Below are 26,563 nucleotides of genomic sequence, written 5' to 3' on the forward strand. Positions count from 1 at the left end.
CTTTTCCTTTGTCCTATTATGTTCAAATTAGACGTATTTACATTAAAGGGGAAAAAGTACTCAGAAGTCTAGCTCCTCCCTCTCCACCCAAATCACCCAGAGTGTGTGTCAGACTACTTGCTAGATGGTTAGATCAGGGGCCATTGCTAACCAGCTTTGAGACCTTGGGGAAGTTACTAAACTGCTGAGGAACATTTTCAACTTGAGCAAAATGAGCAATGCTAGGATTGAGTTGGGCACACTTCTCAGAAGAGAACGGCACCCTCAGCAGTAAAGGGCAGATGTTAAAGATGAGCTTCTCTACCTGAGAAGACTAAGTGGCATCACGCCTGGGGACTCGGACGCAGGCACCGTTTCTGTGTCGGTGACTGGAGTGGTGGCAGTTGTGGTGTCCTCCAGGGAGCTGCTCATGAAGGATGTAGTGCTTGAGGCTGATGGGCTAGTAGTAACTGGTGTCTGTGCCTGTTGGGTGTGATCACTTTCTTCAGCCTGTTGATCAACCTCTAAAAACCAAGAAGGCCAAGAAAGAAGAATTTATTTTTTCAAAAATGATAGTGCAAATTGAAGACTTCTAAAGTTTCTCAACATATTTCACAAGTATCACTTTCTATGTAAAAGATAAAAGTTATATGCATACATCTTACATTCATTATTGTACACATTATTCTAGTCTTTGTAGTCAGTGCTTTCACAAGCTTCACAACCACCCATTTTTTAATTTTAAAGTTTTTTTAAAATTTTAGTTTCCCTTAGGAAAAAAAAAAGTCTCAGAAGCCGGCACATGCAGTGCATTAAGCGGTAGCAGCATCCACATCCCATATGGGCACTGGTTCAAGTTTCAGCTACTCCCTGCTAATATGCCTAGGAAAACAATGGAAGACGGACCGAGCACATGAGCTCCTATATCCACATTGGAGAACAGGACGAAGCTCCTACTTCCAGTGGCTGTGACCTTTTGGGGAGCAAAGAAGCAGAGAGAGGAACTGCTTCTCCCTCATTCTTTGTAACTCTGCCTTTCATATAAAATTTTTTTAAAATGTATGTTTTTAAAGTCTCACTTTTGGCTATTAGATTTGATATCTAATGATATCCCAAATTAAAACTACTTTAGCACTTAATTTTGATGTGCCTTTGTTTAGTCTCTAAACAAGCAAAGATAAAAGTATGAGTACAAGAAGAATAAAATAGACAGAAATTACAAGTTTTAAAAGTATAACATTTCTAAGTAACTAAATGAATAATTTACTACTAAAAGTAAAAAGAAAAAAAAAGATAAACGATAAAAGTACCTAAAAGTTTATAAGACACCTATATATTTTCTTATCTGTTATGCGAGGCTACAAATAAATAATCAAAAATAGGAACTGCCACAGTGACAGCCAATTCAGGCTTGCTAAATGAATTATTATGAAATGATCCTTCTGATCTTCATCACTCCTTCTTACACACCCATCACACCTTCTTTCTGTCCATTTATTTATTAAGACAAGACAGAATGAAGGGAGAAAGGGCAAACGGAAGGAGAGTATGAAAGGGAAGGAAGGAAAGGAAGATAAAAAAGAACCTAAGTTCAGAAAAAAAAAAAAAAGAACCTAAGGTGATGAAGGACATGTTCACTGCTGCCTTTCCAGAACCTGGAAACCTACCTGGAACAAAGAGGGCACTGAATAAACATTTGATGAATGAATCTCATTTTTATTTTAGAATTCGTATGATACCCAAAAGTGATGATGAAAGAGAAAACAGGTTTCCTTATATGATATATACAGACCATGAAAGAAGGAGACTTAAAATGTCTCCAAGAAGACTCTAAGATGGACTTTGTCAATCAGTGGATTCTTCAACGACCTCATCATGCTTGGAGTGGCGAGACTGGCAACAATTCATAACTGTTAAATGATCAAAACCACTTGAGCAAGACCCTCAGAGCATGCCCCACATCAGGGACCTGGGGTGGGTGGGAAATTGGGTGGGCCTTCTCCCTTAATATCCCCCTTTACCTCAGATACATTAAGGAAACAATGTGGAAATAATAGTCTTACCCACTTTCCTGTAGCCCTTGAACCTTCTTACCCTAATTAACTATGTAAAGGTTGTCAAAAATATAATAAAACAAATGGAAAAAATTTTAAAAAAGAGTCTCCAAGAAGTATGAGACTGTGGAACTAAGGTAAGAGCTAAGTAGTAGTAAAGTGTGCTAAGTGATAGATGAATCAAGAGAATAGTGTGTTAAACAGTAGGTAAATAGAACTAGAATGATAGTAATAAGGAACAGTATTAGTATTAAGAAATAGTTTATTATTTATTAATAAATAAATAAATTAATGTCTAGCAAAAAAGAAAATAAAGCTAAGGTTGGCTTCTGTAATGAGAGCTTTGCTTGCTACGATGGGAACCAAGGTAAAGCCATGACAGGTCTCAGGCAGACCTCAGACAGGCTAGGCCTAAGTTTCAGTCCCTAGTATTTAGGCACTCACTTCTCCAAAGTGGGCCACCACACACCTCAGACAGAGCCAACCAATCAGAGGAGACTTGAAAGGTCCCTAGTCATAAGGTGGTCATGGCGATAGAAGCTGACCACTGGGGTGGGCACAGATAAGACAGAGACTGACCACCAGAGTGGTCACGGATGATAGAAACTGACCAATTAAATCTTGCCAATGCCTATTCATACAATCAATGGCCCATTACTAGAATTGCAGCCAAAACACTATATGAAATGTATGGTCGGGGTCTTTGTCAAGACTCCACTGTGATGGATGAGACTTGGATCCTAGTGCGCTAGCAATAAAGTTCCTTTGCTTTTGTATTATCTCGTGTGGAACTCCTCTGTTCAAGGCAGTGGGATAAATTCCGGACCCAACAGAAGTTATCACAATATTATATATTTTGAGTCAAACCAATAAAAACTTTGGTAATTTCATGGCATGAGTTAAACTTCAATTTTACAAAATGTAACAATGATCATGATGATTACCTTTTTTTAATAAAAATTTTATTGACTTATTTGAAAGTCAGAAATACTTAAAGAGGAGAGACAGACAGATTTTCCATTGGCTGGGTCACTCCCCACGTAGCCATAACTGACAGGGCTGACCCAAGATGAAGCCAGGAGCCAGAAGTTGCATTTTGCTGTCCCATGTGAGGGGCAGGGGTCTAGGCACCTGTGCCATCTCCTGCTGCTATTTTTAGGTTATTAGCAAAGAGCTGAATCAAAAGTGGTGCATAGGGGCACAAATAGTACAAATCGGTAACAATATGGAATGCCAGCATTCCAATGGTGGCCACAATGATGATCAAATTCTAGTGATGTGCATGCTTAAACCAGGAAATTATTATAGGCATATAGACGACTGTTAACATAAAAGCAACAAAATAACTGTTTAGGGGTCTGGCGTTATTGCACAGTATTTAGGACACCACTTGCAACAGCAGTATTTCGTAACACAGTGTGAGTTGGAGTCTTCGCTGCTCCAATTCCAATCTAGCTACATGCTAATAATGCAAATACGAGAGCAGTGGGAAACTGTCTAATGTGTTGGGTCCCTACTATTCATGTAGGGGACTAAGATGTTGTTCCATGCTTCTGGCTTTGAGACCACTGTTGCAATTTGGGGAGTGAAACAGTGAATGGAAGATCAATCACTTTCTTTAAAATATTTAAAATATTTTCAAAAGACTTATTTATTTGAAAGGAAGTTACATAGAGAACAGGAGAGAGAAACAAAGAGAGACATCTTCCATCTGCAGATTCATTCCCACAAATGGCTGGAATGACTGGAACTGGATTGGTCTGAAGCCAGGAGTATCTTGTAGATCTCCCACCAGGTAGATGGGTCCAAGGACTTGGGCCTTCTTCCACTAAATTCCTAGGCCATTAGCAGGGAGTTGGATTGGAAGTGACGAAGTCGGGACATGAACTGGTGTCCTTAAGAGATGCTAGCATTGCAAGCTGAGACTTAAGTTGCACCACTGCACCAAAACACCAGTGTTTAAATCTTTTAAAACATACACACACACACATACACATAATTGATTGGCAATGCAAAGGTGGAATACTTTAGGAAGATTAAAAACTGGTAATTTCCCAAAGGAAAAACAACATAAAAATTGTTCTGGCCAAAAATACATTTTACTAATCAGTTACAGGATATCTCTCTTTTGACACTAAGGAATATAAATAATTCCAAGAGTACATGCACAAGTGCACACACACACCACCCAGATAACATACCTTGCTTAATTTTGCCCCCAAACTGGTCTTCCAAAAGCCCATGTACCACTAATTTATAGATCATGGCTTGAGCACGTTCCAGATCAGCTAATCCCAAAGCTCTCTTTATGGGTGACCGCATGACTGCTCGCTTCACCATGTGTCGCATCAGGAACTGCAGGGCTGCACGCATCTCCACGTCTTCGTGCACAACTGGAGAACTTGCACAGTCCGAGTTGTGGCCATTTTCAGCCAGAACTTTTGGTATCAGCAACAGCTCAGCATATTTACTACAGCCAAGAAGAGCACTCAATGATTTCATAGCACCAAGGTAGAGATAGGATAGCTGTACTGCTCTGATTTCTGACTGGGCTATGTCATGGTTTTTGGATGTATGTTCATGATTTTTCCTTTTTCCTTCTGTTATTTGATGTTGGGATTCCACACCGGACAGTGTTGGATCCAAAGAAAATGAAGCTATTTCACTTTCTGATTTGGAGCTTGTGGTACTCTGGTTTTTGACATCGTCAGTTAAGCCTGTTCGGGTGTCCACAGCAGATTCATTCTCAGGTTTCTGCTCGCTGTCCCCTTTCTCCTCAGACTCATGGCGGTGTTTCTTTTCATGCCGTTTGGTGCTCTGTTTCCCCATGTCTTCGTGAATGCCAGTCAGATATGTTAGGTCCAGCAGCACAGATGCTGTTAGGCCTCGGAATCGGGCCACATCAAATGGCAGTGGTTCACAGGGCTCCAGATTATACAAGGGAGTATCACTAGGCGACCAAAAAGTTGGGAAGCTTTAATAAAGATCAGAATGACACAGGAAGAAGCAAGTGAGGGAAAGACAGGAGGAAGGCACAGAAAATAATGTAGACAAAATAAGATGTATCATGTACACAATACAGAGAATAACTTCCACAAACTAGAGATGTCATAACAGAGATAAATGAGTTCAAATTATGAGAAAATGGAGATGAGTGATGATAAATGCCAAAGCAATGAGATGTACATGGCTTTCAAAATAGAATATTTACGATTACGTAAGCCAGGAGCTGACAAACATTCTGTAAGGGGCCACACAGGAAACATTTTGAATTTTGCAGGGCTGGTGGACTGCAATAACTCAACCCCACCATGGTAGAGTGAAGGCAGCCACGGATGCACCTAACAAATGGTGTGGCTATGTAACTACTTAAAACCAGGAAATGTCCGATGTAGTCTAGTTGAAGCTATTTGGGAAAGCTGAATAATAAGTCTGCTTTATTATATGAGTAATGGCTACATATAGCCAATTTCAGAGATTTTGATTCATTTAAAAATTTACTTTTTAGTATTTAGTCTTCAATTGATGCTTCTAATTTATAGTTTAACTAAAAATATAATTACATATTCTTCATATTTGGCAATAACATTTACAGTTCAACAATAATTACACAAAATACACAGAAGGTTGTAGCAGGCATTTCCACATTTTATCACATTAACCTAAATCTTGGCCTTATGTTAATCTTTCTAACCTTACTTTGCCTTTGTCTCATTATTTTTACTTATAATTTTAAACTCATTTTGCTATACTGAATGTATTTATCAAGGTATCACTAACCCTTTATGAAGTACAGCAAAGAACAAAAAAGAAGGTAGACACTGTCACTGGTTTCTTACTTGGTACAGTCAGAGGAAGATGCACTTCATTAGCTCCTCAAATTGTACGTAAGCATTACATACATATATTTTACAAGTGAGGAAGTTCATGTCATTCCATGAATTTTAAAATAGTAGTAATTAAAAAAAACCCAAAAACTAAGAATCATGGTTTTTCGATATTGTTCCAAGTTCTATTAACATAACATTAAAGGAATCATGTTATGCCATATAATATTTACATAACAGAAATAATTTCATGTGAGTGCTCCTCAAAAAGCTCATAGCAAATGTGGATTAGTTTAAAACTATACACAAATTTTAAACATTTGTTTGCACCTAACTAAGCTTATCTTTTAATTCTATTTGCCATAAACTTGTTGGGATATGACTGTATTTTCAATCTATAGAATTACATTTTTAAAAATCACTAAATAATTTAATCCCCTTATGAACATACTTATGTTTGATATACTTTCCTTCACATAAACCCTATCAGAATTGCAAAAACATCTAAATTCTTTTAAATTCCTATTTAGTGTCAAATGAGTCTAATTTTCATATATATTCCAAATGCTGTTCATTGAGAGGATAAAATTACATGCTTTAAGAAAAAAAAAAGGCAAGAATACTTAAAACAGATAATCCAAAATCTGTTCCCATTGCATAATAAGAATCATAATTTTAGTGATTCACATGCTCTCATCATATAGTAAAAACCCTCCTAGCACAAAACACAAACAACTCAACTAGTTGTCTTTTCATTATCCCACTGTGTAATGGAAATGATCAAAGAGCAAAAAGTTAAATGAAAAACATCAAGGATTTCAGAACCTAAAATAGTGACGTTACCATTTTTTCTGTAAAAAAAAAAAATTCAAAACAATTCACTAAATGTTTTGCAATCACGAATATTTCAAGGAGCAGATTCAAAAAATATTCCTTTATGAAATTAATACCCAATACCCAGCTCTATGAAAAGAAAATATTTAAGAAAATTAACTGACAGCTCACCTAAATTACATATTATTACATATTATTCTTTCCTTGGGTTGCAGCCTATTTTAACACTTGCTAAAATATAACTCAACAGATCATACCTGATGGTAATTTCTGCTTCATCCCACTGGACTTTAGCAGATGTGCTGCCCTCTTTGACCACTCCCAGCAGTGTGGCATGGCGCCCAGTTTGCTTGTGAACACAGCGGCCTCCAACTCTCAGACCAGCATCAACTCCTCCAATCACTGCCAGAACAGGCCACACCTCTACGCAGAGAGTCCTCAGCTGCAGCTCTGAGAGGTCAGCAAGGCCATGCCTATTATGTTTACCTTTCTCTTCCTCTTTGCTCTCCCTTTCTTCCCTCATTTCATTTTCCTCTCGGCTCTGAACTGAGCGGCTTTTCTTCAGCTTCTGACCTGACTCTTTAATGCATATTTTAATTTTGTGCAGCCTCTCCATCATTTTTTTGTTGATACAGTAAGTCCAGCGGTCAGTTCGGTGAAGGATACGGATAAGCTGAATAGTGGCCTCAGCCAGCACTGTTGCTACTGGACTACAAATGGGATCACCTGGAAGTAGGTCTCGTGGTGTGCCACGCATCTGCATTTCACAAATTTTCACCTGCACATAAGAAAACAGGGTAAGAATGTATAATTGTAATTCTCCCTAGCTCTTTCATCACTATAAATTCAAACATTATGGAATCTTACATTGAACTTGTGTTTGATCTTCTAATATACATGTATTATAATTAGCAGTCCCCCAACAACAAGGTTACAGACTTATTGAAGACAGTAGCATTATGGTCTTCTGGAATAATCTGTCCTATCATTTAAACTTTCCAGAACTCCTGAATTCCACAGCTATGAGGACTGTTTAAAAGAAGGACACAGATTAAGGTGTACGTAACTGACTGACTTTCATCTTCAAAATGCATCGCATTCATACTCAAGATTCCACGGTAAGCCATGGACCATCTTCTGTTAGACAAGAGGCCCTAAGGTATCAAACCATAGATTCAGAAAATTGTGATATTTCCAACCTGCACAAACACTGCAAATAAAACATCCAAGAAAGCAGTGAGACTTGAGCTCAAATCTAAACTCTGCATAGCTTTGAGACATTACTTAATTCCCCTAAACCTTGGTAGCTTTCTCATTTGAAAAAAAGTTACTAAAAATAATATCTGTTTCCTACAGTTATTTTAAAAATTAAATGAGGGCCTGGCGCAGGAGCCTAGTGTTTAAAGTCCTCGCCTCACACATGCCAGGATCTCATATGGGTGTCAGTTCATGTCCCAGCAGCCTGGCTTCCTTCCAGTTCCCTGCTTGTGGCCTGGGACAACAGTCAAGGATGGCCCAAAGCCTTGGGACCCTGCCCCACATGGGAGACCCAAAAGAAGCTCCTGGTTCCTGGCTTCAGATCAGCTCAGTTCTGGCCATTGCGGCCTCTTGGGGAGTGAACCAGTGGACAGAAGATATTCCTCTCTGTCTCTCTTCCTGTCTGTATATCTGCTTTTACAATAAAAATAAATAAATCTTTAAAAAAATTAAATGAAACTCTGGTATATTAGAAGTACTTACGGGTATAGGTGCTAATGTGATTAATGACACACAGTTTAAAGAAATACATAATTTCTTCATAGTTTGTAGATGCTGGAGAATACCATACTACCATTTTCACCAGACTAGAAAAAAGCTATTTTGGGTTGCTAGAACACCATCAGGGTAAGGGATGATATTAGGCACAGGGTGAACTGTTTACTTTCTTTCCAGCTCAGTATTTACTGTTCAGCTCTTCAAGAACCAGTACCTCTCTCTGGAATGCCAAGCCTTTAACTATGAAACTCCTTAACATTTTTAGAAGTTTATTGAAGAACATAAGATAAAAGGTAATTTTCATGGTTAGAATTTACCAAATTTAGCACTTACATCAAGAAAAATTACCCATGTTTTACCCTAAATCATTTTCACTACAAAGTAACTAGAAATTGGTAAAATCAGACACCAAATCTATATTATATTCTCACGAAAAAGAATGAGGTAATAAAAAACCCATTACCAGCACAGAGTGATCATAAAGAAGTTTGTCCCTGAGTTTTAGACTAATTAGAGCATATTTAGAACATATTTCTTTAATGCTGTTATTATGGGATTCCCATTTATACCATCTACAAGGACTGAAAATTCTCCTAGCATTACCTAGAACTTCCAATATTCAACTAATGTTATTTTAATTCTTAGATTTCTTTAATTGCAATGAGCCATATTATCCCAACTACTTCTAATCATTTCTGCAAATGTTTGCAAGTTGACTCATATATTCAAATTGTCAAAATACCAAATAGCCTCTTAACACAGTGAAAAAATGATTTATAAAACTATTCTTCTTCTACAAAAAGTAAATTATCCATGTCAAATATTTTTAATGATGGATAAAGCTCATTACACTAAAATCTCTACTCAATGATAACAAATATATTTTTTAAAATTAAACAAATACCGTTCATACTTAAAGTGTCAAGGTTTAAGACTGCATTACCTTTTCACCTGGATTGCTGCTATAGAACATTACACATGGATACAACTCTGCTGCATCTACATCTTCAAAGGCTAACTTGGGTTCCTATAGGTTGGCAAGGGAAAAAAAGGGAATAAGTTTTCAATTGTTAATATCTAGCCACATTAAAATCCAAAACACAGTGAAATATAACCAACGTTATTAGATCCAAATCTTAATCAATTTTGCTAATGACCAAGAAAAATTGCAAGGTAATTAATGATTCTAATTTGTTCACTTAACTGAAAAAAAAATCTTAACTTTGTCTTTTCTATGTTTCTGTAGTTTAGGTTAAGTATTAAAAGAAGCAGAAAATATTAGAGAAAAGCAGTGTAGATAATCTACAAACTGGATAATCAGCACTTGAAAAACGGGGCTGAATATAAATAAAAACAAGAAATACTTGTGATTGGGTTGCAGTACCTCTCCATTTTTCCCAAAGGAAATGGTCCTGGCTTCCATGTCTAACACACAGGTAATGAAATCTCCTTGGGTAAAGCTGGACAAGGTCAGTGTCTGTTCTCCGTTGTGATAGAGGTTGCCGCTGTAGGCCCTGTAGAGCCACATATCTGAGGTAGTGCGATGGTTAAAGTCATGTACTGGCCAGCGAGAAACTCCAACACACGTGCCTTCATTACCTCTGTTTTCCTTCACAATGTAAAACTGAAATAAAAGTAACAATGCTCATTAATACTTTAGAAACCTGATTATGTACAATTAACTACAATCCTGCAGAGTATGTTCATGAATAATATTTATGCATTTATGGAAACACTAAGTTTCTTTTCAGCCTAAGTGCCAATAACATAAAACAAATAATTTCACCAGTCTATAACAATTTTCAAAACATTTGGAATAACCTTTAAAAACTATGTTAGTAAAAACAATTTTAGCCTACAACTTGATTATGAAGAAGTACATCTAGTCCAGAAAATTGTTAATGGAAAGCTTCAATTCTTTTTTTTTTTTTTGAAGATTTATTTGTTTTTAGTGGAAAGGCAAATACACAGAGAGGCTCCAATTCTTTATGCTCATTTCCTAATTACTCCCTCTTATTTAAAAGCTAAAACAGCAGGAGGTTTGAGACTGCCACTTAAAAAAAAGGCCTACTAGCAGCATTAGGCTTTCTCTAGTATCTGGGATTTTGACTGACAATTTATTACATTAACATAAAATTTCTATGGCCTAGAATGTTTGAATGAAAATAGCACAGTTTATCATGAATACTTGCTTCCCTTCTATGAAAGCCAGAATATTGGTTCACTCAGGGTAGGAAGTACCTACTCAACTAGCCCACATTCACTTTTCAGCTCTGACTTTCTGATGGCTTCTCCAAAAATATTACACCCTTGTTGCTTGCTGCAGTCTGGTGGTGGGGAAAAACTCCCTACAGAAGGCAGAGAACATAAGGAAGCCTGCGTAAGGTGCTTCCATACTTCATCTGCGTCTTGTCTTATCATCCAAGTATGTATCCTTACTATATCATTTCCATAAATCTCAGTCATGAGTACATCCATATGCTGAGCCCTGTGAGTGCTTCTGGCAAGTCTCTGAACATTACAGAGCTCTTGGGAACTCTTAACATGGTGATGGTAGCAATGAGATTTTCAAAACTAATTGGTGGCCATTAGAACACAGCTAGGGCATTATTTAGGAATGGCAGGGATGGACTAGGCTAAGATAAAGTCCCCTGTTCAGGTGGCTACAATGTTACACATGGTATTAAATATGAGGTAAGCCAGTATTGGTAGCCAGAGGTACAAGTTACCTATGAAATTTTGAAACGATAGAACTAACCACAAGACAGTTGGCTTGCTACATACCCTTGTTACTTTTGGCCCTTACTAAGTAAAGTTAGGATAACAGAGAAGACTGGGTAAAATTTGAGTCATTCTCCCCCATCCTCTGTTGCAATGACCATCTGGGTCGCTCTGGAGCCCCCAAAATTAGATTAGATGGAGAGAGAGACCAATAAAGAAAGCTTAGAATAGAGAAGAATAAGTCAGCTTGGACTCTCATATACCTCACTAAGTAGGACACAAAGATCAGTTACTCCTCACTAAGGTATTGAAGATTTCTCTGCACACCCCTCCTAAAACTGTTCTGCCCCTCAATTGTTAACATAGGGCTTGTTAGAGTTATAAGCCTGTTTGGATTATCCTAAAATTCACACAGTAAAATCATGCTTGAATACTATAAGCTGATAAATATAAATATGAGGGGGAAAAAAGACACAAGACAGCTGAATAGCACCATATAACCATTTTAAAGTTTACAGGTGTTGGTTATATATAAACTAAAATTGAGATGTCAATGAAGTAGTTACAGGATGTGGTTAAAAACTTGCATTTTCTAACACATTGGTCACGCAGCAGCATGTCAATTAACTTAATGATGTTGTAAATTTCCATGTTTCTTCCTGTTGTTGGATTTTTGTTATGGCCTTTCATTTGAGAGGATGATATTCTGCCAGCTCTACTTTCAGATCAAGGATGGTCTCCCAATGAAACTGTTGAATTTATCTGGACAATAAGATGCTGGACGCTGTGCATGGTCCATGCCCGCAATGATGGAATTATGACTGGCTAGAGCTGTACTGTTGTAACAATATGGAGGAAATCAATATTGGGGGAGGGCTCCTGGAGGGGTTGGAGGAGTCCCAGAGCCTATGGAACTGTGTCATAAAATGAAATAATAATTTTTTAAAAATTGCATCATTCTCTCTTTCAGGTGGGAAAAGAAAGGACATCAACATTGCCATAAAACAGGATGCGAATGAGACAAAAAATAAAAATTAGGTTTTACTTTTTCTCTCGTCTATATGTGGAGAGGGAAAGGAATAAAAAATCCTTGTGGGACGCTTTGGGTAGAATAAAAAAATACTGTAAGTGCTTGTTCCTTCCTCCAAGAGGCAAGAAAGTGTTCAATCAGTTCCAGGGCTGGAGCAAAGCTTTAAATGCACTAGAGAAGGAAAGAATCACTCCAGCTGTTTCCTTCTGGCCAGCTATGGACTCTCACTACAGGGGGCTTCTTCAACCTCCCCCACCTCAACGTTTAGCCTCCATAAATGTTAAATTCACTACTAGGTATTTGAGGAAATTCAAGATCTAAAGGTAGAGAAAGGGAAAACTTTAAAAAACATCTGTTTTGTGGTTAACATATCTAGAAATATGGTAAAGGTTGGTGCAAAATGTTGAAGTTTTGGGCCCAGCGGTGTGGTCTAGCAGCTAAAGTCCTCGCCCTGAACACTCTGGGATCCCATATGGGCGCCGGTTCTAATCCTGGCAGCTCCACTTCCCATCCAGCTCCCTGCTTGTGGCCAGGGAAAACAGTCAGGAACGGCCCAAAGTCTTGCGACCCTGCACCTGTGTGGGAGACCAGGAGGAGGTTCCTGGTTCCCGGCTTCGGAGCAGGGCAGCACCGGCTTTTGCGCTCACTTGGGGACTGAATCATCGGATGGAAGATCTTCCTTTCTATCTCTCCTCCTCTCTGTATATCTGACTTTGTAGTAAAAATAAATAAATCTTTTTAAAAAAATGTTGAAGTTTTGAAACTTTACAAGCAATCATCCTGATCAAGCTGCAAAAGAATATTGTTAGTGGGCTATAGCTTCCTCACACTTCAGCACGAGTGAGTGGACTGGAATTTAAACTCCAGAGGTCTGGCACAGATGTCACTCATACAGACAACACAATCTTGTAAAACTGACTTCTTCTGGACAATCCTTTAGAAGCCAAGAACTAAACTCAATTATTCAGACTGAACTGGGAACAGAAGTAGTAAGTCCCACAAGTGCCATGCTACAATGGAGCCATGTTAACCTATACTATCGTAAGTATGAATACAGACACCAAAAAATTAAGCTCTTTGCTTCTATGGCTATCATACATACCCTACAGGAGTATAGTTTGTATGTGCATCTTGCCATAATACTTCCTTGGCTCTAGATTGGTTAGAGTTGTGATGTACCAAATTGATGCTGAAGCCAAATTTTAAAAGTTAACACAACAACTTAAGGATGGAGCCACATAGTTTTTTTTTTTTTTAAGATAGTTTTTTATGGTTAATGAAACTGGTTTTAACTGATTAAGTTCAGGATCCTTAAAAGGCATAACTGAAGGTTAAAAGTCCAGGTTGGTCTCATCGTGTGGCACTGTGTCTATACTGTGACCAAGGAAGTAGGTAGTATCAAAAATGGAATTAAAACAGGGGAGACTGCCATCCTCAGAAAGGCCTGCTTGCAATGTTGGCCATTATTGGCATAAAAAAAGCAGTTCCCTATACTGATAAAAACTTTCACAAACTGATAAGGTTAGCTCCATTGTGCATAGATTGTGCAAACCCTATAACTTATGCTAACCACCTGCTTTCCTTTTGGAAATCTAAAATTCTCAGTACATGCCAGGCAGAAGATAATTATGTAACCATCTCCCAGTGAAAACCTTGGTCATTTAATCTCTAAAGGGCTTTCTCAAAAACATCAGGGACAGGTATTGAGGGTTAAGTCACCACTTTGGATGCCTGCATCCTGTATCAGAATATTTAAGTCCCAAGTGCTCCATTTCTATCCAAGCTTCCTGTTAATGCACCTAGGAGGAAGTAGATGATGGCTCACATACATGGGCCCTACCACCCAAGTAAGAGATCCAGATGAGTTCCTGGCTCCCCGCTTCAATTTGGTTCAGCCCTCACTGTTGTAGGCATTTGGAAGTAAACTAGAAGGGGGAAGATTTTCTCTCTCCTTTGCCCCCTTTCTGCATTGTTCTTTCAAGCAAGTGAAATAAGAAAATAAACAAAAACAAATCATACACATAGCTTCATTTCCTTTGCTAGGGAAAAGACATGACCCCTCCCCCATGGAAAGAATGTACCCATGATGTTATAACTATTTTCAAAACTTTTAAGATAATGTTAAAATTACAAATGAGTTAAAACTTAGTAAACAATTCAAGTGTATCTTTATTCTGCTTCCATTTATGTTAACATCTTACATAATGACAGAATATCTGTATATAATTTTTTTAAGATTTTTTTATTGGAAAGCCAGATATACAGAGAGAAGGAGATACAGAGAGAAAGACCCTCCATCCACTAGTTCACACCCCAAGTAGCCACAATAGTCAGACCTGAGCCGATCCAGAGTAAGGAGCCAGGATCCTCCTCCAGCTCCCATGCTGGTACAGGGTCCCAAGGCTTTTGGGCCATTCTTGACTGCTTTCCCAGGCCACAAGCAGGGAGCTGGATAAGTGGAGCAGCCAGGACATGAATTGGTGCCCATATGGATCTTGGCAGATGCAAGGCAAGGATTTAGCCACTAGGCCATCAGGTCAGGCCCTGTATATAATGATTTTTAAAATGTTTTTCACACTTTTCAAGAACTTGGAGTATGAAGACTAATTGATAAAATACTTAAAACTATTTAGAATTTTACATACCTTCCACTGATAGCACCCTGAAGTAACTCCAGTGGATGCCAATCCATAACCTTTTCCACCACTGCCATGAGTTAAAATCTGCCCATTCTCCACCAGGCAACACTGAGCTTTCTCTGGATCAAAAGATACCTCTTGTATAGGAAGATTTTCATCTTCTTCTTCCAACTCTCCTTGCTTCTATCAGAAAGGGAACTGAGTTAGTATTTGGCATAGCCTATATCTCAGGTAATATGTATTCTGAGGCTTCATTGTTTTATTTCACAAGTATTTATTAAGTATTTACCATATATCAACTACTGCAAAAGGCAATGAAAAACATGATAACAAGGCAAGATTTTGTCCGTAAAACTTCGCATTTCAATTAGGAAATGGAGAAACAAATAAATAATGCTAATACTGCAGTGAGAAAATAGAAGCTACATAACAGAATAGAAACAAAAGTCTAAGTGTCTAACCATCTTAAGAAGCATAAATTAAGAATTTTTAAAACAGTGATTGCTGGGCAAATTTCTGAATGATGGCAAGACATTAAGGAGCTTGTGAAAGAAAAGAAAGGTATTTAATACAGTGTGGATAGTATATGCCAAGGTGCAAGAGCTTAAAAAACTGCTAATAAATACATCTAGAAAATGCAACTAGCAGAAAATGAGCCCAAAAAGAAAAGAGGGAATAAAGTTAAGGAAGCCCTTGAATATCATGTTAGGTCAGAACTCCATTATTTACACAGGGACTCTGTGGCCAGATCCCCTTTACCAAAGGTGTAAAATGATGATGGCAGAAAGATTAATCAGGAGATTGCTGCAAGAGTCAGGTAAGAAATGATGTGGATCTGAATTCATTCACTCATTCGTTCATTCATATTAAGCATCTACATCAGTCCGTATACTTTGTTGGGTCTCCTCTAAAATCAACAATGCACAAGATGATAAGAATTTATGTCTGTCACAGAACTCTTATCTTGGAAGATGGGAATATAAAATTAAATACAAAATTTAAATTATAAAATTTAATACAAATTAAATAAATAAAATACATAACACAGCTAATAAGTGACATACTAAAATGAAATCAGGTGACAGGACAGTGGTAAGGGAAGAACTCCTGAATAAGTTATAATTAAGCTGAGGCCTGAATGAGAAGTTTCTAAGAGGGGCAGGGTTTCTGCACAGTTGCTTAACTTTCCATTTAAGTCTCTCACATAGGTGTCAGAGACCCAAGTGCTCCAGCTGCTTAACTTTCTGTTTGTGACCGCTGCATCTGGTATCAAATGTCTGGCTTGAGCTCCAGCTAGTCTGCTTCCAACCCAGCTTCCTGTTATTGTGTATCCTGGGAGGCAGCTGGAGCACTTGGGTCTCTGACACCTATGTGAGAGACTTAAATGTGGTCCCAGGCTCCTGACTTTGGACTGGCCTAACCCTGTCTGTTGTGGGCATTTTAAGGAGTGAACCAGCAGATGAAAGATATGTCTGTCGGTGTCTTGCTCTCATGCATATTCTGCCTTTCAAATAAAATTAAAATAACTAATTAAAATTAAAGGACGTCTGATAAATTGGCCTGAATGGAATGGGCAGCTTAAATAAATTTAATATGTTCAAGAAACATGAAAAAGCCAAGTAAGTTGTTCAGAAAAATACAGTAAGCAAAAGGGAGGGGGCAAGCAGTATGAACTTTTATCCCAAGAAAGATAGAAACATCTGGAATGTATCTGAAATAAGGAACAAACTTTTTCTGATTTATTATTTAAAAATTTTGGAGGGGCTCAACATGCCGATCCTCCACTTCAGAGAGTCAGCATCCCATATGACACTGATTCATGTTCCAGATGCTCCTGCTCTAATCAAGTTCCCTGCATACGGTCTGGAAAAGCAGCAGGGATGGCTCAAGTCCTTGGGACCCTGCATCCATGTTGGAGACCCAGAAGTTGTTGCTGGCTCCTGGCTTTGGATTGGCTCAGTTCTGATACATGCAGCCATTTGGGGAGTGAACCAATAGATGGAAGATTTTTCTCTCTTTCTCTTCCACTGTCTCTCCTCTCTGTAAATCTATCCTTCAAATAAAAATAAATAAATCTTTTTTAAAAACCACTTTGGATCTTGCAGAGATAATGGATGACAAGGAATTAAACAATACAAGCTAAGAGGCTATGAGTCAGGCTCAGAGTCAGGCTATTTCATAGACCAGGCCAGAGATATTAATGACTAAAATAGATGACAGAAGAGAAAAGGGGGAAAGAAAATTCAAGTTATATTTTAGAGAGGAGTCAAGAGAACTTAGAGCTTACATATAGGGAGAAAATGGAGAATATCAGAAAAAGCAAAAATGACTCCTACATTTTGTACTTGAGTAACTAACCAGGAAGTTGGGAAAATATGGGGAGGAACAGTATGAGATGGAACTAAGAATATTATTTTTGACATACTAAGTATGAGATGCCTATCAGACTTATCATTCAACTGGTAAGGCAATTAAATGAACATATAAATCTAGAACTCAGGAAAAATGCCAGAATTAGAATTAATAATTTGGGAATCATGTGGTAGCAGTATAGTATAGCAGGTAAAGCCACCACTTGTAATGCCAGCATCCCATTTGGGCACCAGTTTATGTCACAGCTGCTCCACTTCCAATCTAGCTCATTGATGATGGCTTAGGAAATAGAACAGAAAATTGACTCAAATGTTTTTTCTCCCATATCCGCATGGGAGATGCGGATTGAAACTTCTGGCTCCCAGTTTCAGCCTGGCTCAGTTCCAGCCACTAAAGCCATCTGGGGAGTGAACCCAAAGATTAAGGATTCTCTTTCTATACCTTTGACTTCCAAATGAATTAATGAATGAACAAACAAACAAATACATAAATAATTTGAGAACCAGTGGCATATGGACCTGAATAATATGGATACTAGAAATGGAATAAGAATAGGGGTGATGGCTGAGAAAAAGGAGAAAAGTTGGGACAAAGCCTTAGGATACTCCAACACTTAAACTGAACATTAGAATAACTGATAAAAAAAAAGAGAGAGAGAGAGAAGAATATGCCACTGTACTTAGAAAGAAAACTAGAATAAGAGTGTGATCATTAAAACCAAGAGATTTAGGGTAAATGCATGGGTAAATATCAAGCAGTAAAATCAAGATTCTAAAGACAAGACAGATAGGGGCTTACTAGAACACAGAATTTCCAAAAATTTGTGTTTGTGAAACAAGGTAAACTGTGGTACTGTCCAACAATTGAAAGGAAGAAAAGAAGAAAAGTTTAAGAGGCAGATACACAGGCTAGCATTTCAATTGCTATTTTGGTAGAAGTGGTTTATGGGTGTGGATGAATACCAACACTTAGGATGGAACCAAGGTGAAAGTGGCACCAATGAGGGATTATTTGTGGAGAGAATTAAAGCAGGCAAATGGAATACAAGAGAAGGTAATGCTTTGGAACCAACAGCAGGTGACATAGTCAGTCCCTCATTCCAAAACAATAAGATTGAAAGTTTGAGGCAACACTTTGGAGGAGGGCAGGCCAAAGCATGGTCCAAGCCCACAGTTGTGGAGGTGGTTAAGACAGCCAGGATATAGCAGGTACAAATGCTGATGGATGAAGTAACAAGTCATTGTTCCAGAACCAAAAACACAGAAGGCAGACAAGAACCCGGTTGCTGCTGAGGTGGTTAAATTCTTGGATCAAAAACAGCAGTTGGTTCTAGCTGAAAGGAAGTCCCTTGAGATGCCCAAAAGCAAGAAGAAAAAGGGAAAGATTTGGGTCATGGAGTCACTTTTAAATGGCAACAAACACATAAATTTATAATTCCTATTAAAAAAAGGAAACAGAAGGCTGCAGTCTCCAAAAGTCAAGTAAGATGAGGACAAAAATGTATACACTGTATTTGGCAATAAACACCTTTGCAGTTTAGTTTCAGCAGAAGATTAACAGTTGGGCTGAGAGTTTAAGAAATAAGAAGTGACTGTAGATTAATTACTATTCCGAGAAGCTTAGTAGTAAAAAACAAGAAAGCTAGCTTTGTGAATTAATAATGTGATCTGAAAAAGTGGAATTGCAAGTATGGTTACAAGGTGAGGGGAAGAAACTACTGCAGTGGGATTCAAAATGCACAGAGGAGATGAACGATATCTTTCATAGAAGTGGGTATAAATGTGCAGGCAATGGAATATTTAGGTGTGATGTCTTAAAATTTCTTGGAAGAATCACTTACCTGTAGTTTTATTTCTTGTTCTTTTTCCCTTATCTGAATAGCATGTTTGGCCTGAGCAATGGGAGTCTCCCACATACAATCCGACAGAAGGGAAAACAAGCGTTCAACAACCTGTTTTATTAGAAGGGAACAGAATGACGAAATTTGGGAAGACAAAGTTTAATTACTTTTAGAAAAGGATATATAATGTAATCGTGATACTAAGTCCCCAGTGGAGCTTGATTATACTTGAACCTAAGAGCTACTTTTGGTGGTTATGAGTTGAACATGCTTGTTTACATCATTAATTCACTAGGAAAATGCCCTCAAATTCCTTTACTACACATGGACCTTTGAACCACTCAACTATACATATTTTTCTCTTTTGTAACCTAAATCAACTAGTAAGAAATCCCCCAACCTTTCTTTTGACCTTGCAAATCCCCTATATCTCTACTTCTTTTAACCCATAACTTATACCTCAAAAGCAAAAGTATGTTACTCAGTGATATATTCATAGTGGAAATGACTGCAATCCTCGCTTTTGAGCGAATCGTGATGCAAGTATGGAAAATATCTTCTAATAACTTTAAAAATAGAAACCTGAGCCATCTGATCATCTTCAACACCTGATTCACAAGCTGGTAGCACAGCTTCAAGGACATGAAGCGCAAGGAGCCTTGTTCTTAGGTTACCAACTAGAGGAATACCTAAGGGGCAGAAAAAGACATTTATTATCAATGTGACTTAAACTAAAATTGAAAATGAACTTTTCTCTCTAAAATTTCTGAGGCTGCTAAGCATTTATAGCTGAAATGGACTTTATGTCAACTTACTTGCATAATAATTCTGGACCTATCATGTATCAACTAATCCATACCAATATTCATTATTATGCTTCAATTTTTAAGTATATACAATCAGAAAAACATGATACTATCTGTGCCAGTTACTGTTCAGTGCATTTCACAAATACTAATTCTGCTGATTCTCACAAACTCTAACCACAGCCCTGGTTTTTTTGATGAGGCAAATGAAGTTCAGAGAAGTTAAGTAACTTAACCAAAGCCACACAGCTTGCTGAAGGTAGAACTCTTTAACACGTCTGCTAATCTATAAAGCTCATGTTTATTAACCTTTTCAAGGCTGATCCCCTCAGAAAAACTGGTTGTCTCTGAGGGATTGGCATGGGTAATGGAGAATAAACAGTCTTTACTGTTTTAAAAGTAACAAAGACAGGACAGAAAACTGATAAATAAATATATTCTCTAATTTATACACACAGCTGTAATAAAACCAATTGAAAACAAGTGAATATCTGGCTTTTCTTATTCTCAAAGTATGTAATATTACATAAATCCCACATCATTGAAGGAAAAGCTGTTACAAATTGTACCACTTAAGAAAAACCACTACAGAATATTTAAAATAAAAAGATACAAAATAATGCAGATCATAAAAGCTAAATTACATTTTAACTTACTTAAAACCGATCAGACCTAATGCAGAAGTGTTCTAGCATACTGAAAACAGATTACATATAATGGAAAAAACCTTTTAGCATACATAAAACAGATTAGAAATGGAAAAGTCCTGAAAATGTACAGTGTTGATAGCTGAATAACCTTGTGACTATGCTTAATGTCACTGAACTGTGCATATTCACAACCACATCTTGATAATCCAAGAAGTGAGGTCTAAACTTGTGCCAAATAATCACACTAAACAGAGTGATACAATCATATTCTATATTAAATCCATTATTTTCTACAGTACTATTTTCCTATAATAAATTTTCTGTTAATTCTGATAATTATCAATCTCTTTGGGTCAAATAAGTACTCAGAAAATAAGAAAAGCTCTGAAACTAAAGTTAAGTATTCAAAGTTGGTTAAGTCTGACTCAATCTGTATAAAGTATGAGCGCTATGTAAAATGACTTTAAAACAATAGCAGTAGATATATACCTGAAGAACACTTTTGAGATGCTATATTTAGAAGCACTTCCGTCCACTTTGGGGAAGCCATTTTTGATTGGATTGCTTTTGAAGATACAACTCTGCGAAGAAAAACTAAAAAGTCTCCTAAATGGAGTTCGGCTGCATGTTGTTTCCTGAGAGCAGCTGAGAAATGAAAAAAGCAAGTTTACATCACAACCAGAAATCAGCAGGAAATAAACTTATATAACTTACGCATAGACTGCAGTAAGGACAACTCTAATTCACTTTTAGATGATCAGCTATAAATGGCTCAAGCCCCTCCTCCCTGGATGCCTATATGACAACCTTCTTTTAAAAGTCTTATGCTGTTAATAAACTTTGGCTATTGACCATCAAAAAAAAAAGGTGATCAATTAACTACTAACTTTTGGAAAACCTAAAACAATATTCCAGCTACAGACAACTACCTAAGTTACCTTGCCTTGTACCTAGATGAGTGTTATGAAGCTGGGGAAAAAAGCAGCCAATGACTAGTGGCATTCTGGGCCTGGTTAATTCCAAATTTGTGTGAACTATACACATCAACAGTTGCCTATTTTTTTATTTAATATTAAATTTTGAATTTTCTGGTACAATTCTGTATAGTCTGGAATTTCTCTTTTCCCAGTTTCTACTCTCTGAATGAATTTCCCCATATTGCAGTAACAGTACATTCCTTCATGAGTCTGTTATTTAAGTGCGTCCCAAGATTGCTGGTACAGACAATGTCAGACAGTACATCATCCCATTGTCTAGATATATCCAACACTTTCACTGTGTTGCATTGTGTCTTTACATCTGGATATGGTAGTCTCCATTACTCCATCACTATACATTACAAAAAAAAAAAAAAAAAGATATGTGGGGAAGGCTTGGAATGTTGGGCTGGACACACCACCCCAGCCCCTGATGGGGGAGGAAGGAGGTGGCTGCAGATGGGGGAGGAAGGAGGAAGGAGGAAGGAGGTGCCCAGGGAAGTGGCTCTGAGGACATGCTGGAGTGAAACCAGCTCAGGGCATATTAGATGAGGAGGGATGCCTTCTGAGGGCGTTCATGGACCAAACCACTGCATTCACAAGCAGGCAAGGGTACTGGGATAGACAAGCGAGTTTAGAAGGGAGAAACTTGAAGACATGTCTTGGTCACACCAAGGAACCACCCATATGGGACATCTGGGCTGGGCTAAGTAGCAATGTTCACTGTCCGCCAGCACACATGAAAGCTGAGGCTGCCAGGGATGTCTGGCTGGGCTAAGCCATAGTACCCACACAGGAGTAACAGGGACAGGGGTGGGCCATGTCAGGTTGAGTTGCAGCACCTACTAGAATGCCTGAGAACCAGTTCCAGGGGGTATATTTTTTCGGGGATTTGTGGGCTTGCCTCTGAGGGACTGCAGAACCTGAAGGTTTGAGCATGAGCTGAGAGTGGTGATGGGCCGAGCCAGGCTGGACCACAGAACTCACTTGACATTCACAGGAACTGGGACTGGGAGGATCTCAGAAAAGCAGGAAGTAGCATGGAAAACTTATTTTTATTTTACTGTACCTTGTGAGTCTCCCTAAGCTGTTCCAATAAAGACCATATTCTATATATAAACAGGGAAAAAGAATTTGCCACTGGTTTAGTGTGTCTAAAACTGAAACATTAGACCTTACTCAGACTCACTTATCTCCTAAGAGTCTAACTTAAAAGATTTAAGCATTTTTTTCTGAGTTTTTTGTAATATGCTCTATTTTTTTATCTGTATGCCTCCCTATTACTATAGAAGGGTCTCTGAGAGTAGTCAATGTTTTATCATTCTGCATTCCTGGGGTATTTCCTCTATCTCATCAATTGTCAACAATAACATTAAATAGTATTTTACTTAATTTTAAATATTATTTCAATATAAATATTAATATTCACTAAACTTTTACTATGTGCCAGATACTGCTCAAAGTATTTTACATGGATTATTTAATTCTCACAATGGTCTCTGGAGGTCAGTTTTATTATAATCCTTACTAAATTGGGGCACAGAATGAATAAATAACATGTTCTCTTCCATTATCTACCTAATTCAGGAAGCACTTAATGGCTCCCAGAATTTATTATAGTAATGAGATATGGTAAATTCACAATATTTTTTTAATAAATGACTAGTGTAAGTCCTTTATTCTCTTTCAATTATGTAGAAGATAATGTAGCAGTTCTGCTATTTAGGGTCTAAGTTCTAATCAAATACAGTGTTCATTATAAAACCAACAGGAAATAGTACAGCCAACAAGAATTATGATGGTTACATATAACAGACTTCTCTTACTGACTAGAGAACAAAACAGTCTGGGAAGAAGTTGAACTCCTTCAATTATAATCCAGCTCCTAATACAAAATCCTTACTTTGGAGGGGATCTAGGTGAGGGCTATGGTTAGAAACAGCTTGGCTGGAACAAATACTAAGAAAACACCTATTTCAAAAGGTAACATAGCCTAGAGGATATCAATCATCTAACACCTAGATCCTAGTGCCCAGTCAAGAAGAGACTGAAAATATGGAATAGCTAGTCTATGGTCATAGCTTTAGGGTTAACAGACTAAGGAAAGGAGGTTTAGTCACAAGCTCACCCAAATTACACACAGTTGGAAAGAAAAGATGCTTATATAAATAAAAAAGCATTTCTTGTTTCTCACCATATAACAATGGGGACTTAGGAAATGCTAGGCAAGTAACTGACAGAGAAAAGAGGGTTATGATACCTCTGAAATCTTTCTTTTCAATTTCTCCGCTGGAGTCAGCTTTTTTCATTTCTTCTTCCCCGCATTCTTCCCCTTCTCCAAAGGAGGCCATAAGCAGTACACCAGTTTGGGACAACAAATTTTTCAACTGACTACAGAGCAAATCCAACAGCGATTGAACTACCTTGGGACTCAGTTTATCGGCATAGGTCCTATATGAAATGAGAAAGGGGTGGGGGAATGGTAAAAACACAAAGGACTTATCATACTCAAATGCATTTGGTAAATTAGAAGGAAATGCAGAATATTAAAATGAAGAGAGCACAGGCCAAAATATTCTTAACACTTACCCCGTAGTAATGGCTAAAATCTGGAGCAATCTTGTGCTGGCCACTTTCAAAGCTGTGCTGAGCTGGGAAACACCTGTCTTTGGCAGCAATTGCAGAGGTTGTCCTAACATGGTGTCTGTACCACATAACTGTGATAATACATTTAGAAGACCAGTGGAGATTGCCAAAGAAACATCGACTGGTTGATAATGAACACTCAGAGCAAACACTGTAACTAAAAGGAGACGCTGTTGGGCTTCTACAAAGAGAAAACAGAGACATAGACATTTGAAAGCACTTAATAAAATGAATTATTTTCTAAAATATAAATAGCAAAATCGGATGCAACTACATTTTAAAGTATTTATTCCTTACCTGCAAATTGATTTAACAGTAAATGTAAAACATACAACTACCAACTACAAGCTCAGGCCAAAATATGGCCTGTATCTTCCATGTGCTGGGTCAATCACTCACCAATATGATGCTTATTTGCCTGCAAGGCTCTCTCTAGCGTGGCAGACAACTGCTGATAAATCTTATGCACAGCCACCTGGATTTCAATCTGAATATTTCGCTTAGCTGCTCTGATTCCATCCTGAATTATATAGAAAGATTTATTTTTTAAGTTAGCAGAAATAACACTGTCTGACAAAAAAGAAGCAATAACATTTTGCCCTTAATCCATGCTAGAGCCCTTTGGTGGTTTTTACTTATATACTATATTTTAGCATATCTAAGTGTGAAAGTTTTATGCTATGTTTAATTTAAATGGCCAATACTCTTAATTGCATATATTTTCTCCTTCTTCACAAAGCAATTTTTCTCTCAAATAAGGAAGCCATAAAGACTTTCTTCATTGACTGGAGAAAAACAGTAAAATGATTACATCTAAAACTTTTTTTTTTTAATTACATCTAAAATGTGACTTCTTGAAATGCACCCTCCCAAATTCTAATCCCTATCACATGTCATTCAGTTTGGCTGAAATGAATAATACCTAGCCAGCAAGGAATCTAAAAGGTAGTACCATAGGTTATTTAATCTTAACTCTACTACTTAGAAGACTAGACCAATGAAATACCTTACGAAGTAATTTCAAAGTTTTTATATTTTAAAGTATTAATAATAAACATCAAAGAGTTTCACATCATTAAACTGACTTTGTCAAAGGACAGTAAAATCTGAATAAAGTCAAGTTGCCACCTACCTGGTAGTGATGCAAACGGCCAGTCTCTCCTTTGGCTCCTGAGTGTCCAACAGTGCCTAAACCAAAACACCCTGCTAGAAACTGCAGTCTCACAGATGTGAGCAGTGTGGATGACTGGAAGCCTGAACTTGACCTGCTTCCTGCCAGCAAGATGCTTCCTTTTTCCTCCATTCCAGACAACAGAACAAGGATCTGGTGAAGTGCCTCTAAACGAAGCTTGAGGACAGAAACACATTTTAGCCCTTTTCATTGAATTCAGAGCCAAAAAATTCTGTATTCACAGAAAATAGATTTAGCACAAAGAAAATTGTGACATTTCCCAGGAATCTGTTAGGATAAACTTTTTTATTATTTTATTAAGGTATCTCTAAAAATACCCAGAATTAAAACAGGCTATAAAATAAAACAGAAAAAGTAATATATTTATACATGAAGACATGATTTCAAGGCCAGACTATTCTCTCTATTATGCAGCTATGAGGAAGTCACTCAATTTCTTGAGTCTTAACTTCTTTGTGTGCAAAATGAGAACAACTGCACTTTATCCAACTTATTCTCAGACCGATTGTGAAGCTCATGAGAAGAGCATTGTAAAGCTTCAAGGCTACAAGGCACAGTTACTACTCATTTGTAATTAGGCTATATACATAATGAATACTCTTTGGCACAACTCTCAGAAGAATTAATTAATACACACCCTGGAAGGTAGCAAATTATGGTCAAGCAGTTGAGTCACTGCCACTCAAGTGGAAGACCCACATTAAGTCCCAGGTTCTTATCTTCGGCCTGCTCGAGTCCTGGCTAGTGTGGCACTTGAGAAATGAAAAAACAGATGGAAGGCTGACTTTCTCTCATTTATTCATTCATTTTCTGTCTGTCTCAGGAAGCCCAGGGGTTAAAATGCCTGTACACTACAATGGACTACCTATTAGACTCCTGGCTCCAGCTTCTGACTCCTCTGGGAGGCAGCAGTGATAGCTCAAGTAATTGGGCTTCTGCAACGACACAGAGATTTGGATGGCATTCTTGGCTTCTATTTTTGGCCCCGCCCATTCAGTTTCAGTAGCTGAATGTTGCTGGGGAGTGAACCAGTGGGTGGAAGCCGTCTATCACTGTCTCTCTGCCTCTCTAACAAAAAGTTTTTAAACAAAGTCTTAGAAGTCCTTCTAAATCATCTTCCCTGTGGGTGGGACTCTTTAACTTGCACCTCTTTCCTAAGATGATACTACCCACCACTGCAGTTGATCAGCCTATCCATTTTGACTTTTAAAAAGAAAAATATTTTAAATAGTTTTACATC

General features: G+C 37.7%; 1 protein-coding gene across 10 annotated transcripts in view; it reads right to left on the reverse strand.

Moving 5' to 3' along the window:
- Positions 1 to 26,563, reverse strand: part of HERC1 (HECT and RLD domain containing E3 ubiquitin protein ligase family member 1) — a 183,515-nt gene that overhangs the window by 60,929 nt on the left and 96,023 nt on the right. For 8 of the 10 annotated variants that reach the window (XM_040970094.1, XM_040970102.1, XM_040970093.1 and 5 more), the window contains exons 27-39: positions 25,264 to 25,479; positions 24,531 to 24,651; positions 24,075 to 24,312; positions 23,746 to 23,936; positions 20,998 to 21,153; positions 19,635 to 19,741; positions 19,053 to 19,163; positions 14,846 to 15,022; positions 9,834 to 10,073; positions 9,393 to 9,476; positions 6,952 to 7,472; positions 4,235 to 5,007; positions 305 to 503 (exon numbers count right to left, since the gene is read on the reverse strand). In XM_040970094.1, coding sequence (XP_040826028.1) covers positions 305 to 503; positions 4,235 to 5,007; positions 6,952 to 7,472; positions 9,393 to 9,476; positions 9,834 to 10,073; positions 14,846 to 15,022; positions 19,053 to 19,163; positions 19,635 to 19,741; positions 20,998 to 21,153; positions 23,746 to 23,936; positions 24,075 to 24,312; positions 24,531 to 24,651; positions 25,264 to 25,479 — 3,134 coding nt within the window. The remainder of the gene's footprint in view (positions 1 to 304; positions 504 to 4,234; positions 5,008 to 6,951; positions 7,473 to 9,392; positions 9,477 to 9,833; positions 10,074 to 14,845; positions 15,023 to 19,052; positions 19,164 to 19,634; positions 19,742 to 20,997; positions 21,154 to 23,745; positions 23,937 to 24,074; positions 24,313 to 24,530; positions 24,652 to 25,263; positions 25,480 to 26,563) is intronic. The other 2 variants (XM_040970095.1, XM_040970097.1) reach the window with 2 other exon arrangements.

This window comes from Ochotona curzoniae, unplaced genomic scaffold (genome assembly GCF_017591425.1).
Source record: "Ochotona curzoniae isolate NIBS_2020 unplaced genomic scaffold, NIBS_Ocur_1.0 scaffold_4701, whole genome shotgun sequence".
NCBI classification, from domain to species: domain Eukaryota; kingdom Metazoa; phylum Chordata; class Mammalia; order Lagomorpha; family Ochotonidae; genus Ochotona; species Ochotona curzoniae.